At 42.4% G+C, this 15124-nt stretch overlaps 1 protein-coding gene across 6 annotated transcripts in view; it reads right to left on the bottom strand.

Moving 5' to 3' along the window:
- The window catches only part of Slc41a2 (solute carrier family 41 member 2), a 107818-nt gene that overhangs the window by 51256 nt on the left and 41438 nt on the right, over nucleotides 1-15124 (bottom strand). For all 6 annotated transcript variants that reach the window (XM_055627890.1, XM_055627893.1, XM_055627889.1 and 3 more), the window contains exon 6: nucleotides 11748-11894. In XM_055627890.1, the coding sequence (XP_055483865.1) occupies nucleotides 11748-11894 (147 nt within the window). The remainder of the gene's footprint in view (nucleotides 1-11747; nucleotides 11895-15124) is intronic.

Genomic DNA, 15124 nt, shown 5'->3' with positions numbered 1-15124 from the left:
TGTTTTATGTACTGAAACACCAATACATCATTTAGCATTGTGGTGAGCTCGATATTGACCCTCAAAGAGTCCCTGAAACTGGGGATGTTGCCAGAAATGACAGAGTCAAAGGTTTTGATATGAGAGGGCTGTGTGGACGATTTGTGTGAGTCCTAAGTGTGAACACTGGCATCCTTGTAAGGAGATAGGGGAAAGCAGTGAGAACAGAAGCAGCCGCACAAACAGTGAGGACCAGCCGCTTCCAGACAGAAAGAGCAGGAACCAGGCTCTCCCGAGCTCCCAGAAGCAGCTGGCACCGCCAACACCTTGGTATCTGTCCTTCTTGACTCATTCTGGGTGTCTAGCATCTAGAACTAGACAACACAGCTGCACTGTTTCAAGCTAATCTGGCAACCTGCTCCACAACTGAAAACTAGAACACATGAAATGTTGGGGCTTTCACACCCACAGGAGTTCATACGTGTAGTACTTATCCTGTGCTGAAATAAACTACAGAAAAGTAGACATTCACAAAGTAAAATACTCCGATTCTGCTGACCTGTCGAACACAACTCCACTTCAGTGGCCCACCAAGCGTAAAGCTGGCGCATTTCCAGCCACTTCTGTGTCACTTCACAGATGGCATTCATCCTCATCTAAATTACTCTCTGGAGTGACAAATTTTATATACCAGCTGTTTCTATGTGACCAACACAGTAACACACACTGTACACTTTTTCCCAAAAGACCACATTAAAAACCGTCACGCTTTCTTGGAGAACTGACACTTCTAAAAAAAACAGTCAAAGATGGCCCATTGCTTTAAATTAAATCACTCAAGCACAGTGGTAGTCAAGGTAAGCTTGGACTCTTCACGTCAACACATCAAGTTACCGAGACTATGGAACACGCCATGAACAGCTAGAGGGCACCTCACCACCTCAAGAGGTTGAAATAGCTGGATCTTGAAGTAGAGGTGTTTCCAATTTTCTAAGAAAGCACCAAATTGATTTCCAAAGTAGTTGTACAAGTTTGCACTCTCACCAGCAATGGAGGAGGGTTCCCCTTTCTCTACAACCTCAACAGCATGTGTTGTCACTTGAGTTTTTGATCTTAGCCATTCTGATGGGTGTAAGATGGAATCTCAGGGTCATTTTGATTTGCATTTCCCTGGTGACTAAGGATGTTGAGCATTTCTTTAAGCACTTCTTGACCATTTCATATTCCTCTGTTGAGAATTCCTGTTTAGCTCATTTTTAATTGGATTATTTGGTTTGTTGGTGTTTAATTTCCTGAGTTCTTTATATATTCTGGACATTAGCCCTCTGTCTGATGTAGGATTGGTGAAGGCCTTTTCCCAGTCTGGAGGCTGTCGTTTTATTCTATTGACAGTGTCCTTTGCTTTTCAGTTTCATAAGGTCCCATTTATTGATTATTGCTCTTAGAGCCTGTGCTGTTGGTGTTCTATTCAGTCAGTTGTCTCCTGTGCCAATGAGTTCACGGCTCTTCTCCACTTTTTCTCACACTAATATATTTAGTGTGTCTGGTTTTATGTTGAAGTGTTTGATCCACTTGGACTTTAATTTAGTGCAGGGTGATAAATGTGCATCTATTTGCATTTTTCTGCATGTAGACATCCACTTAAATCAGCACCATTTGTTGAAGATGCCATCTTTTTTCCATTGTATGGTTTTGGCTTCTTTGGCACAAATCAAGTGTCTATAGGTATGTGGGTTATATATCCTGGGCATATATCCAGGATATATAACTGCTCCATCATACAAGGGCATTTGCTCAGCTATGTTCATTGTGGCTTTATTTGTAATAGCAAAAAACTAGAAACAACCTAGATGTCCCTCAACCAAAGAATGAATAAATAAAATGGTACATCTACACAATACTATTCAGAATACTATTCAGCTATTAAAGACAAGGACATGATGAAATTTGCATCCAAATGGATGGATCTTGAAAAGATCATCCTGAGGAAGGTAACCCAGACCCAGAAAGACACTCATGGTATATACTCACTTATAAGCAGATATTAGCCACATAGTACAGGATAACCATACTATAATCCACAGACCTAAAGAAGCTAAGTAACAGGGAGCACCCAGGGGATGATGCTTAATTCTCATTTGTCAGGGCAAATAGAATAGACACTGGAAACAGTTGAAGGCAGGTAACAGGACGGGAGCCTACCATAGATGTCTCCTTAAAGACTCCACCCACCAGGGGAGGGAAGCAGATGTGGAGCCTCACAGCTAAACTTTGGGCAAAGCGCAGGGAGTCTTGTAGAAGAGTGGGGGGATGAAGAACCTGGAAGGGACAAGAGCTCTACAAAGAGACCAAAAAATCTGGGCCAAGGGGGGCCAACAGAGACTGATGCACCAACCAAGGACCATGCATGGAGAGGACCTAGACCTCCTGCTCAGATGTAACCCATACACAGCTCAGTCTTCATGTGGGTTTCTAGTAAGGGGAGCAGGGGCTGTCTCTGACATGGACTCTGTTGCCTGCTCTTTGGTCACTTCCCCCTAGTGGGGCGACCTTACCAGGCAGACCTGATAAGACTTGATAGGCTGGAGTCAGCTGGTAGGAGAGGAGGGCTCCTTCTTTCTGAGTACTAGGGGAGGGAAATGGGGGAAAAGAGGAAGAAAGGGTAGGAGCAGGTGGAGATGAGAGAGGGGGCTATGATCAGAACGTAAAGTGAGTAAATTTTTTTTAATTAATTTAAATTAAAAAAGAGGTTGAAATAGCTAGAGCCCATGTCTGCCACAGCTTTAACCAGGTGACCTAAAGAATGAACATTAATCCGATTTTGGTTCTGAGATCTTGTCGAAAAAGAGAAAGCTGGTAGTTTTTAATCAATTTATCAATAAATGTTCATTCCCTTTGGATAGAAAGGCTTTCTGTCTTAATTGGCCCCTTTTTAAGTGAACTTCCGCAGCAACCAGTGTTGGTGGAAATGTCCAAAAGAGAAAAGATCTGTTACTGTCAGCTGCAGCCTTGGCAATCACTCCGCACAGTCCAACAATAAAACCTGCCACTGAATGTTGTGACCTAAAATTAAGGGGACATTTCTAACCCTCCGTTCACTTCTATAGCTAGTGTATATAGCACAGGGGTGGCCAAGGTAAGCTACAACTGGAGCAATGCTGGTAGGTGAGGTTACAGAAATGGCTGTAAGTATATCCCAGAATTCAACTTAAGCCCATCTTACACAGAAGCAAGAAATAAATGGGCAGCCCATCAAGGACATGGTGGACTCAGCAAGAACATAGATTCTACTGTTCCCAGCAGATGAGTAGAAAACTGTTAAAGACTCTCATGACTCATCCCACATAGGGAGAAAAACACTAAGTGTTCTACTCACATGTGCCTTTAGGTAATAAGACTATAAAGTCTACAACCCAGAAGGGCAGCAGGCTGTCTGCTCTTCATCTGTAATAACCAGGAGCTGAAGCCATGCCACCGCTCTGACTTAACCCACCACAAAACGGATGCATGCCTAGCGAAAAACTGGCAATTAGATCTTTGTGTTTTGTTTTGTTTTTTGAAAACAGGGTCTCACTATGTATTCCCAGCAGGCCTAGAATTTACTCTGTAGACCAAGCTGACCTCAAACTCACAGAGATCCACCTGCTTCTGCCTCAGTGGTGCTGGGATTAAAGGTGTGAGCCACCATGCCCAAAATGACAATTAGATCTTACTCAGATCTTCTGGTGTTTGCTTAGATGCCTGCTCTACCCAGAACTTAAAATGTTATCATGGCCTTATCCTCTAGAATAGAAGTTTTCCTTGAGTCTTTCAGCCTCAAGAACATCCTGAAGATGAAGTTGCTTAAACCTGTAAACTGTTAGATGTAAACATTCTATTCAAATGAAAGAAAAACATTTCTCATGTACGAAGGTAAGTCCCACTCATAGATCCATCAATAGCCGTAACCTTGCTTTATGCTTTGGTGTGCATCATTGCTTTGCTTTCCCTTGCTGTTAGTTTAATGCATAGTCACTACAGCCGTATACTACTTTCCATTTGACATACTCCACTACTGAATTCCCTCTGGGGGTGGCTCTCTATATTCTGCATGCTAGATGTACATAATTTCTGGTAGATTCTTGTTTACAGCCCAATGGGTTTTACTCTTAAGCCCAGGGGTTGGGGCAATGCAATATAATCAAAATAATTTACATTCTAAGAGACTGGAATTTTTGCTGAGAATTAATAATACACCTTGAGGTCACTTAAGACTTAAGGGTGCTGTCCTACTGTATACTCAGCCTGTTTAGTCTGCTTTTAAGAGAACAATGCAACAATCAGCCTTATTTGCCTTAGATTTCCCATGTAATCAACCCAAGCTAATACACAACTGTAATCTTAAATTATGTACTCTTCCATGCCCCTGACTAAAAAATAATGCATGTGTGCTATGATAATCATTTGTGGAAACAGTCTTATAAAATGAATATACAGCATAAATGTCGACTATAATACATGGACATTGTTTGCTGAACAATGATGTCTGTAATACTGCTATCCAGGTCTGTTGGAGTCAGTCACTTCATCTCTTATAAAACCCTGTTAAATTCTTATATAAAGTACCCTCATTCCTTCTCCATTGAAAAACTTCCTGTGTTATTCAGTAAGAGAGAGAGAGCAAAGTCCCTTCTTAGGGACTGTGCTGGCTGGTCATATGTCAGCTTGACACACAAACTAGAGTTATCTGAAAGGAGGAAGCACCAATTGAGAAAATGCCTCCAAAAGATGAGTTGTAGGCAAGCCTGTAGGGCATTTTCTTAATTAGCAACTGATGCAAAGAGGGCTCAGCCCATTATGGGTGGGGCCCTTCCTGGCCTGGTGGTCCTGGATTCTATAAGAAAGCAGGCTGAGCAAATCATGAGGAGCAAGACAGAAAGCAGCACCCGTCCATGACCTCTGCATCAGCTCCTGCCTCCAGGTTCCTGCCTGCCCTATCTGAGTTCCCGTCCTGACTTCCTCTGATAAGCAGCAATATAGGAATATAAAAACCCTGTCCTCCCCAACTTGCTTTTTGATCATGGTGTTTTGTCGCAGTAACAGAAACCCAAACTAAGACAGGGCCACACACTCAGACAGATACACCATGACAAACATACTCAGAAACAAACACAGCCACATAGGATAGATCAAAAAACAGACATCAGGCAGGCACAGATTCAATACAACAGACAGAGGGCAGAAGTAGAAAATTTCAGTCTGACCTTACTCTTAATTAAATGACACCATGGGGAAATGCTTTGATTTCTTTCCTTAATGAGACACCGATGCATTATTGGTGTCTTAGAATTTACTAGTAGTGTGCTCAAACCAATCACTAGAAGTTAAATGAATCATCCTACAAAAAAAGTTAAATAAGCCTATCCTTGATAGGCTTTCAGCAGCATGAGAGAGAACCTCTGCTGGTGTTAAAGAGGAGACGTGGGCTGGGGAGATGGCTCTCCCACCTAAGCTCTCCAGGTGAGCTGGCCACTAAGCCTAATGATCCAAGTTCAATCCCAAAACTGACAGGATGGAAGGAAAAGACCCAAAGCCCACACGTTGTCCTGACCTCCGCATACCATGGTGGACAATACCCACTCCCCACCCAAATAAATGAATAAAGAAATGAACAAATGAACAAACAAGTAAATGGAAGTAGCAGAATACTGAAACTAGGGCAATGTGTCCTCGGTCCTTCTATTCAACTCCATTTCAAATTTTGCTTCAAGTTTTAATGACTTATCATCAGAGTTCTCAGGTGCATGATAATTTTTTAGTCTATTTTTGTGCTAATTTTAGGATTAGACAACTAAATCTGTTGCTGTGTGTTTACTGTTTCTGTGCCTCAGCATCTTGAGTCTTTACATCTCCTTTCCCAGAGCACCATCTAGTGAAGTTTCTCTACGTCTCCAGGGTGGGGCCTTCTCCTGCCTCCCTGAGATCAGACACAGCAAACTTTTCAGTCCCTGGATTGAGAAGTGCAGAGGTTACAAAAGCAGATTTTGGCTTCAGAAACCCTTCAGGTTAAGGAACTGAGGCCCCAGAGAGAGAGACACTAAGGTACACTAGGGAAGCAGAGAAAATAAAGGAGTATGGGAAGGGAGAGGAACTACTGAACCCTGAGTCTGGTTAATACTTCTCTAGCCCAGGGCCAAGAACCTCAGCACAATAGCCAAACTTTGCTGTGAAGATTGCCTGCACAGAGACACTATTCCTTTTTACAGGGATGTTTCAATATGAGTGTTAAGATGCAGTGACCCATGCTGAAGGCCAAGCTGACCTGTGAGCTCAATCCCACCCCTTTCCCAGGTGTAAGGTCTCCAAGAATCTCACGAACACCATCATCAGGTCCTTCAGTTAAAACCCATTTATTCCCTCGGTATAGCAGGCATGTCTTCCACCCTCATGGCCTGTGGCTTCACATTGTCAGCCTGTACTCCTATCCCACACATCTCAGAAATGGACCTCTCCCTGTGGTCTCATTTACTAATAGAAAATGGAGCTCCTCAGAAACCCTTTCAATCTAGAAGCCAAACTACCACTACTAAGGACACTTCAGCCAAGGCTCTTGAGAAGCCCAGATCATGTAGACACTATCATTTTCCTACATGCTTTCTCTCCCTGAATGCCAAAACATAAATCTATGTGAAAACCTTTTCTTGATAAGCTCCAATTCTGCTTTAAAAAAAATGTGAAAACAAGAAAAAAGAAACAGCAACAGCCATTGTTCAAGGTATTCCAGTTGCTGGCTCAGTGATGCATTCTCAGAGCTTTCAAACATCAGTAAGCATGTGGCAACTTTGCCTTTGCCTAAGCCTTTGCATTTCCCCTGGAAACAACTCCAAAGCATACCACAATCAAATAAACCAGCACTTACACTACCATAGTTCCTCTTCTCTTTCCAACTGAACCACATCTTCCTTGCCCTGCGTTGCCACTTTTACTTTTCTGAAGTGACACGAATCCCCAGAACAATCTGCTGAGGCAAGACACTGTACATAACTTCTCTAACCCAGGTCCTTGCACCAAGGATGCTTTTCCTACAACCAATCAAATTAGTGGACACTGACCATGCCAAAGTCATCCACAGGGCCACTTGAATAAATACTAATCATCTTTCCTAAATCATTTTCAAAAGGAATGATGTACTTTCTAAAGATTGAATTCATTCAACACCTAATATGTAAACGGCACCAAGGGTGCTGCAAAATGTTAAAATTAAATGAAAAACACAGCACTGTGGAGAACTCTGCACTTGCAAACAGGCAGCAGTGTGCACAGGTGGCGCCCTCGTCGCTGCCCACCCCACCAACTTCCTGAAGTAAACTAAATCAGTTAAAACAAAGAGGAGGAAAAGGAATAGTGTATTTATATGAAAAGCCATAATCACGGACCAAACGCAGAGAAAGTCAAATGCACAGAAGCCTCAATAAAGTGACGTAACAACTCAGATAAGCTCTGATGGACACGTGGATGCATGGGTGGATGCATGGGTGGATGCATGGGTTTATCAACAGGATCTCATCATGAAGCAAGGGTGGCCTGGAGCTTGCCATGCAACCTAGCTGGATTTGAACTCAAGATCCTCTTGACTCAGCTTTCTCGGTGTTAGGATTACAAGCACACATCACCATGTCTAATGCAGATACATCTTTATTGGCATAAAGGAATGCAACTGAGTTTTGTCCACGACTCACATTCTGAAACCTTCATCCAGTTCTGAAACCCTTTTTGTGGAATCTTCAGAGTTTATTCTTTTCATACGTAAGTCATCTACAGAAATTATTAACTCCTTTTCCATCTGTATGCCTTTCATGCCTTTTCACGTCTAACTGCTCATTAGCCCTTAGTGTGATCACAAGCAGAAGTGGCAAGAGCGGCTGCTCCCGCCCTGCATCATCACAGAGGCAATGCATTCAGCTGGGGGAGCTTTAACTCTGCTCTTAGTTTACGGAGGAGGCATCAGCTCTGCCCACCAGAGCTACCAGCCAATAGCTTTCTCAGGGTCTCTGGTTTGGTACCGGGCTGGGAACACTTCCTGGAAGCATTTGTTGTCTGGGTTTTAATCTTTTAACATTTACTTACGTGTGTATCTATTAGAGTTGTTGAGGCAGGTTCTCGCTCTGCAGCGCAGGCTGGCTTCACACTCACAGCAATTCTCTTTCTTTTTAATTACTACTCCAGCGAACTTGTCTGGTCAGGTCTTATATTTCTTCCAGATTCAATCTCAGTGGGTATGTGTTTACTGAAATGTATCCATCCCCCAGAGGCTAAGGTTTTGGCACGTAATTCTTCATAATAGCCTCTGTGATCCTTTCCATTCTGAGGTACTCATTACAATACCTGTGCTTTCCTTTCTGGTTTTATTTCGCTTCAAGTTTTCTCTCTTAGTCTAGCTAAGACTCTGTCAACTTTCTTCATTATATGAAAGAAAACCCTTCATTTTGTTGACTTACTGTATAGCTTTTTGACTTGGTTTAATCATACTTACCTCCTTTCTTCACTCTTTTCTTAACCCTGGTCTTTTTTCTTAACTCCGCTCTTTTTTCAGTTTCCTGCTGTGTATTAGACTGCTCGCCATCTTCTTTAATACAAGCATTTACAGCTTTGTGTGTCCTCCTCAGAACCACCTATGCTACAACCTGTGGGCCGGTGAACACTCCTCCTATTCTCGTTGGCTTAAGATGTTTAGTTTCCATTTTGAGTTCTTCACTGACCCACTGCTTGCTTGAGGTGTCCTGTTGAATTTCTGTATATTTAGATATTTCCACTTTTCCCTCTGCCACTGCTTTCTAGTTTCACATCATCATGGTGACAAAGATAGGAGATGGTGGTCACTTCCTCAATTTGCTAAGATTTGTCTCATGGCTTACCATGGGGTCTATGCTAGAAAATGATCTGTGCACACGAGAAGAATGCACACCACGTGGTCGCTGGGTAGAACATTTTGTAGGGTGTCAGGTTCATGTGGACAGTGTCCACTTCAAGTCCAGGCTTCTTCACTGCACTTCCATCTGGACGACGTGCCCACTGTTGAAAGAGAGGTGCTGAAATCGCCACTGTTCCTGTACTGTTTCTCCACGGCCCTTCCAGCCTGTTAACTTTTATATAGTTAGGAGCGCTGACACTGGGCACATACACATTTACCACTGTTGTGCCCTTGTCACGAACTGACCCTGGGAAACTTTTCCTGAGCTTGATTCTTCCATCCTTTGTAGTATGTAGCCTCTATAGCCAGAGCTTACATCTACCAAAAAGATCCTCCTTCCCAACACTGCTCAGTGTTTCCAGCGTAGCTCAGAAACTTTGTTTCCAAGAACCGGGCTTCTCAGCAACATGAATAGAATCTTAAAAATTAAACGTGCCTAATTGTAATCTTTGTATTCAGAATGAAATGCTAGGTGTCTAACTGCTGAGTTTCTGAGGCCCCCTAGTGCTCAGGACACACAGTTCGGCAATCCAGACACTGGCACTTCGGAGCACCTGCAGGCTGTTATATTAACTGTGGAATTAACTGGTAGCCCACTTTAAAGGGAAATCCCTTGGGGGCATCAATTACATGGATGAAATGAAAAGGATCTGTAACACTGCAACTTGAATGATGTTAAGCCAACTTTCAGAAGACAAATAAAGGCCTAGAATATCCTAAGCAATATTTAAAAATACGGTGTTCTAAAAGTACGGTAACAATGTTCTTTGTCTTAGTCCTCATCACGGTTGAAGCACCATAAACAATCAAAGTGATGTTGGATGTGCTGGTTCACCCGCAATCCCAATACTCAGGACGCTGATGTACGGTGAGCTTGCTTCAGAGCCAGCCTCAGATACACAGTGTGACCCCACCAAGATCCAACCTCAGTGTGGCACATTACACTCAAAACAGTGCAAGCTTTGGATGACAACACGGTACGATCCTGTTGTTTGTTTATCGATTTATTTATTTATTACTTATTTAATCTGTATGGGTATCTTATCTGTAAGTATGTCTGTGTAGCACATGCATGCCTGGTACACAGGAGGCCAGAAGAGGCCATCGGATCATTTGTGACTGGTTGTGAGCTACCATGTGGTGCCGGGATTATAGGCGTGTAGTCACACCCGGTTAATCTGTGGCATTTCTATCCCTTAATAGTGCCAGGAAGAAACCTCTTGTATGTCCCTTTTCTCTTTTTCTCCCCTTAACACAGGAGAGACTTCTCTCATTCCAAAGGTTAGTAACAGGGACTCTGTGCACCCTGCTCAGGCTCTCCCTGGCTTCCTACTGATGACAATCCCAAGACAGGGTCTCATACATTGGTCCTAAACTCTCAGTTCTCCTGCCTTAGCTGCCCGGGGACTTTGATTATGAGTATGTGCCATCACGCCTGGCTAGACAACCTCCCTTCCCCAGCACACTTAACAGCCTGGTATTACAGGGTGAGGACCACAGTTGCTCAGATGTCTGCCTGTGAGTTGGGTGGGGAACAGTCCACCACAGTCTCCAATACTGGGTGTAAACTGACATTTATTCCCCCAGTCTAAATTGCACCTAAATTGCATAATTCAGAGAAGGAAAAAGCAGAATCAATTTATTATCCCAACAATAAAAATTAGACAAGATTTAGGGTTATTTCTTTAATAACACAAGTCCCCTTTTCTGTGCCTCCTGTGAAAGGAAAAGGAACTGAGCACTGAGTGTCGGTCCAGTGTACTGTACAGTGACAAAACCATATCCAAAGAGAAAGAAAGCGATGGCAGCTTATGCTGCTGGCCACTTACTGTCTTACACGTTATTTTAGGCAAATGCGCCTATTTTCAAGTGAGAAAAAATGTATCTGGACATACAGTAAGTCTTTATGTCACTCATCAAATCAAAGCTAAGGCAGGGTCAGATACTGAAGGAAGCTTTCCTCCTTGCTGCCAAATGTTATACAAGGTTTAATGCATGGGAGGTTAAAGCTTTGCTAGAGTTCAAAACCACTTCTGGAGATCCTTCAGACTAAGCATACTGTAGATATATTCTAAATTATACCACGAGGCTGTATAGAACCCATGGCAATTTGTGAATAAATATTTGCCTTTGGATTGGCTTGTAAATAATTTTGTTATAGCGAAATTCTGTGTTTTTTTTAACTAGATATCTGATGCATGCACACAAGCATGCACACATACATGCACACACACACACACACACACACACACACACACCCCCATACACGTAAACTTGACATGATAAAAAAAACATTCTGATTTTAATTCATGCTCACAAATCACATTCGCTACCACTGACAGTGGTCCCAGAACATACAATCCAGTTAAAACAATTCATTAGAGTCTACACATAAGAGTCTACTCATCAGACTCTGCCAGCAGTGGTGGTGTACGCCTGTAATCCCAGCACTTGGGAGGCAGAGGCAAGTGGATCTCTGTGAGTTCAAGGCCAGCCTGGTCTACAGAGCAAGTCCAAGACAGCCAAGGCTACACAGAGAAACTCTGTCTCAATAAACAAAACAAAGAAAGAAAAGCAGAAAGGTGAGGCAGAAAGGAAAAAAAATTACACAGGATAAACATTATTTTAGAGTTCTGAACTCAGAGTAAGAGAAAATAATATGAGAACCACAGCACGTGGTAAACGTACAACAAGCTACAGTTTTCTAATCAATTTTGTCTCTAGTTCCAACAGATGAAGGTCATCATGGATCCACAACATTTTACATTTCTGTTAAAAGACTCTGGACAATATCATTTTTAGTTTCACGTCAACTTACCGAGACAGGCATATAGACCCTGACTTATCCAAGCTAATATGGCAAGAGTTATCAGATCACCAAAACTAGCAGCAATGGGCGTGGCCACGTTGTCAGGGTTTATGCCCGTCTTCTTTGAGCCCACAATGACTCCAACCATTATTATTCCTAGGAGAAAGAACGATCGTTACTTTCGATGCTGACTCAGAAAATCCATTCCCCAAATACCAAAATACACAGCATGGATAAACAGCACACCAGTTCCAGTTAGAATGCTCGAATCAACTGATTAAGCAAACAAAACATTTAAGTGTAACTGCTTTGGCAAAATGCCCTTCAGCAAACTGCAAGGGATCACAGTGTTGCATTTACTGTAAAATCCAGTTAAAGTTAAAAATTTGAATTTAATGAGGCATATGCATTGTATGTAATACATATATATTGAAGAGCTTCATTTTTAACCCTTAAAGTATGAAAACGCTAGAGAGTTCTATTTGTGTGCAGAGTAACAAATGTGCCAAATATGGTAACTAAAAATGCTTCGTCACATCGTCTAAAACAAAGTATCAGGAAGCAGGGCATAATTAAAATTTGAAAGCTAGGGTTCAGAAAAAATACCTAGAAAAGACACTCTTAGGAGATGATTTGTTTGATGGTGAAGAGCACTTACTATTCGAACCCAGGGGACCTGGGTTCGATTCTCTGCACCTACCTGACAGTGTGGTGCACAGACATACAAACCAGCAAAATATATACTCACACATCAAATAAAATAAGAACCAAAAAGAAAAAAGAAAGAAAAGGGAAAACGGCAAGAATATGTTTCAAAAAAAAAAAAAAAAGTAATAGTCTTTGGAGGGTAGAGAGGTGGTTCAGTCAGTAAGTGCACTGGCTGCTCTTGCTGAAGACCTGGTTTGGTTCCCAGCACCCGCGTGGTGACTTACAACCATAATAACTCAAGTTTCTGGGGAGACACCTTCTTTTGGCCTCCAAGGGCACCAGGCACAGACAAAACATTCACACATAAAATAAAAATAACTAAGGCTTGAAAAAACTAAAAAGGGCGGGGGATGGTGGCATATGTCATTAATCCAAGAACTTGAAGGAAAGGCAGAAGCCAGCAGATATCTATGAGTTCAGGGTCAGCTGGTCTACACACGCTAGCTGGGAATATATGACCAGATCATACATCAAAAACTAACAGAAAGTTTAAAAAACACTCTTTGTGTGTGTGTGTGTGACACAGGCTCTCATGCATGTCCTGGAACTTGCTATGTAGACCAGACTGGCCTTGAACTCACAGAAATCTGCTTGCCCACCACCTCTCAGTGGTGGGACTGAAGGCATCAGCTACCATACCCAGCTTAGAAGATACTCTTGGCTCAAGTTCCTGTCTCTAAACCTACAAGAGACAAAAATGTGGCTAAGTGCTTACACTTTCAGATCTTTATTTTCTTGAATCATACAAATGGAAAAAAGATAACATCTATCTTCATAACCAAGAGTATAAGAAAAGATGAAAATGAAAGAACATCATACAAAGAAATGGAAAATGTGTAGTTTCTATGGTAACCATGCATCATTCTGAAACATAAGCATGATTATGGGAAGAAATAAACAGCATCTCAGCACAGCACACTTTCTGAGTACAAATGGCTGTAATGTTTTATTCTGGCATGCTAGCTTTATAGGTTCTAGGGAGTAGGGTTTAAATTCTTGCCAAAGGCTACACAGTTTATGATTCTGGGCCAGAACACAACTCCGTAGCTTATAAAACCAAACCAGCAAGCAGCAGAATGTGTGTCTTGTATGACATGATACTTTGCAATCTTATACACCAGGAGGCTTTCTCCTCACCAGGGCCACTCTTTTCAGAATGCATTCGAAAGGGGAAAAGGGCGGAGTGTGGGGACAGGGCGAGGAAATGTTTCTCTAACCATGATGAGATGAGATTCTACAGAAACCTCCCCCAGATCAGCACCTTCACAGACCCACATGGGAGATTCTTCTCAGGCCATGCCACTTCCAACCTTGCAGCTGTGCCCACAGCCCCGACTGTACTGCTGCTGAGGAGGCGAAGTTCCCTCACCTGTGAAGTGTGGTTTACAGTACCTACCGCACATGTTAAGATGGTTAAGTATCAAGCTATCACAGTAAAGTAAGTAAAGCACAGTAATGTGCACTTAAAAATCTAAGTCTTGGGCTAAGGAGGTTAAGAGCACTGGCTGTTCTTCCAGAGATACTGAGTTCAATTCCCAGTAACCACATGGTGGCTCATATCCTTCTGAAATGAGATCTGGTGCCTTTTTCTGGCATGCAGGTGTACATGCAGACAGAACATTGTATACATAATAAATAGGATAAACATACTAAAATCTATAGTCCTAAAGAAGCTAAACAACAAGGAGGACCCTAGGGAAGATGCTTAATCCTCATTCAGAAGGGCAAACAGGATCGGAAGTAGGAAAAAGACAAGGAACAGGACAGGAGTCTTCCACAAAGGACCTCTGAAAGATTCTACCCACCAGGGTATCAAAGGAGATACTAAGACTCATGGCCAAACTTTGGGCAGAGTGCCAGAATCCTTATGGAAGAAGAGGGAAATAGAAAGACCTGGAGGGGACGGGAACTCCACAAGGAGAACAACAGAGTCAAAAAACGTGGGCTCAGGGGTCCTGCGGAGACTGATACTCCAACCAAGGACCATCCATGGAGAGGACCTAGACCCCCTGTTCAGAGGAAGCCAATAGGCTGCTCAGTTTCCAAGCAGGTTTCCTAGTAAGGGTAAAGGGGCTGTCTCTGAAATGAACTCAGTGGCTGGCTCTTTGATCACCTTCTCTGGTGTGTGTTTTGGGTGGGGGGTACAGCTTTGCCAGGCCACAGAGGAAGATGATGCAGATAGCCTTAAAGAGACCTGATAGGCAAAGGTCTCAAAAGAAGAGGAGTAGGTCCTCCCTATCAGGGGACTAGGGAAAGGGCATAGGGGGAGAAGAAGGAGAGTGGGTGGGACTGGGAGGAGATGAGGGAGGGGACTGCAGCGGGAATACAAAGTGAATAAATTATAATAAATAAATAAATAAAAATTTAAAATATCTGAGACTTTATAGATATTTCACACTTGATATATTGAAAGTTTTTAAGTAACTTCCTAAATGAAACAAAGCCAGAAAAAGGTTTATTATTATTATTACTATTATTATTATTTTGGTTTTTCAAGACAGGGTTTCTCTGTGTAGCCTTGGCCATCATGGAACTCACTATGTAGATCAGGCTGGCCTCAAACTCACAGAGATCTACTTACCCCTGCCTCCCAAGTGCTGGGATTAAAGGCACATGCCACTGCTGCCCAGCTATTATTATTATTATTATTATTATTATTATTATTATTATTATTATTA

Source organism: Psammomys obesus, unplaced genomic scaffold (assembly GCF_907164565.1).
Source record: "Psammomys obesus unplaced genomic scaffold, mPsaObe1.curated_primary_1811, whole genome shotgun sequence".
NCBI lineage: Eukaryota > Metazoa > Chordata > Mammalia > Rodentia > Muridae > Psammomys > Psammomys obesus.
The sequence above is the reverse complement of the archived record's forward strand: the minus strand, read 5'-3'. Positions and strand labels throughout refer to the sequence as shown.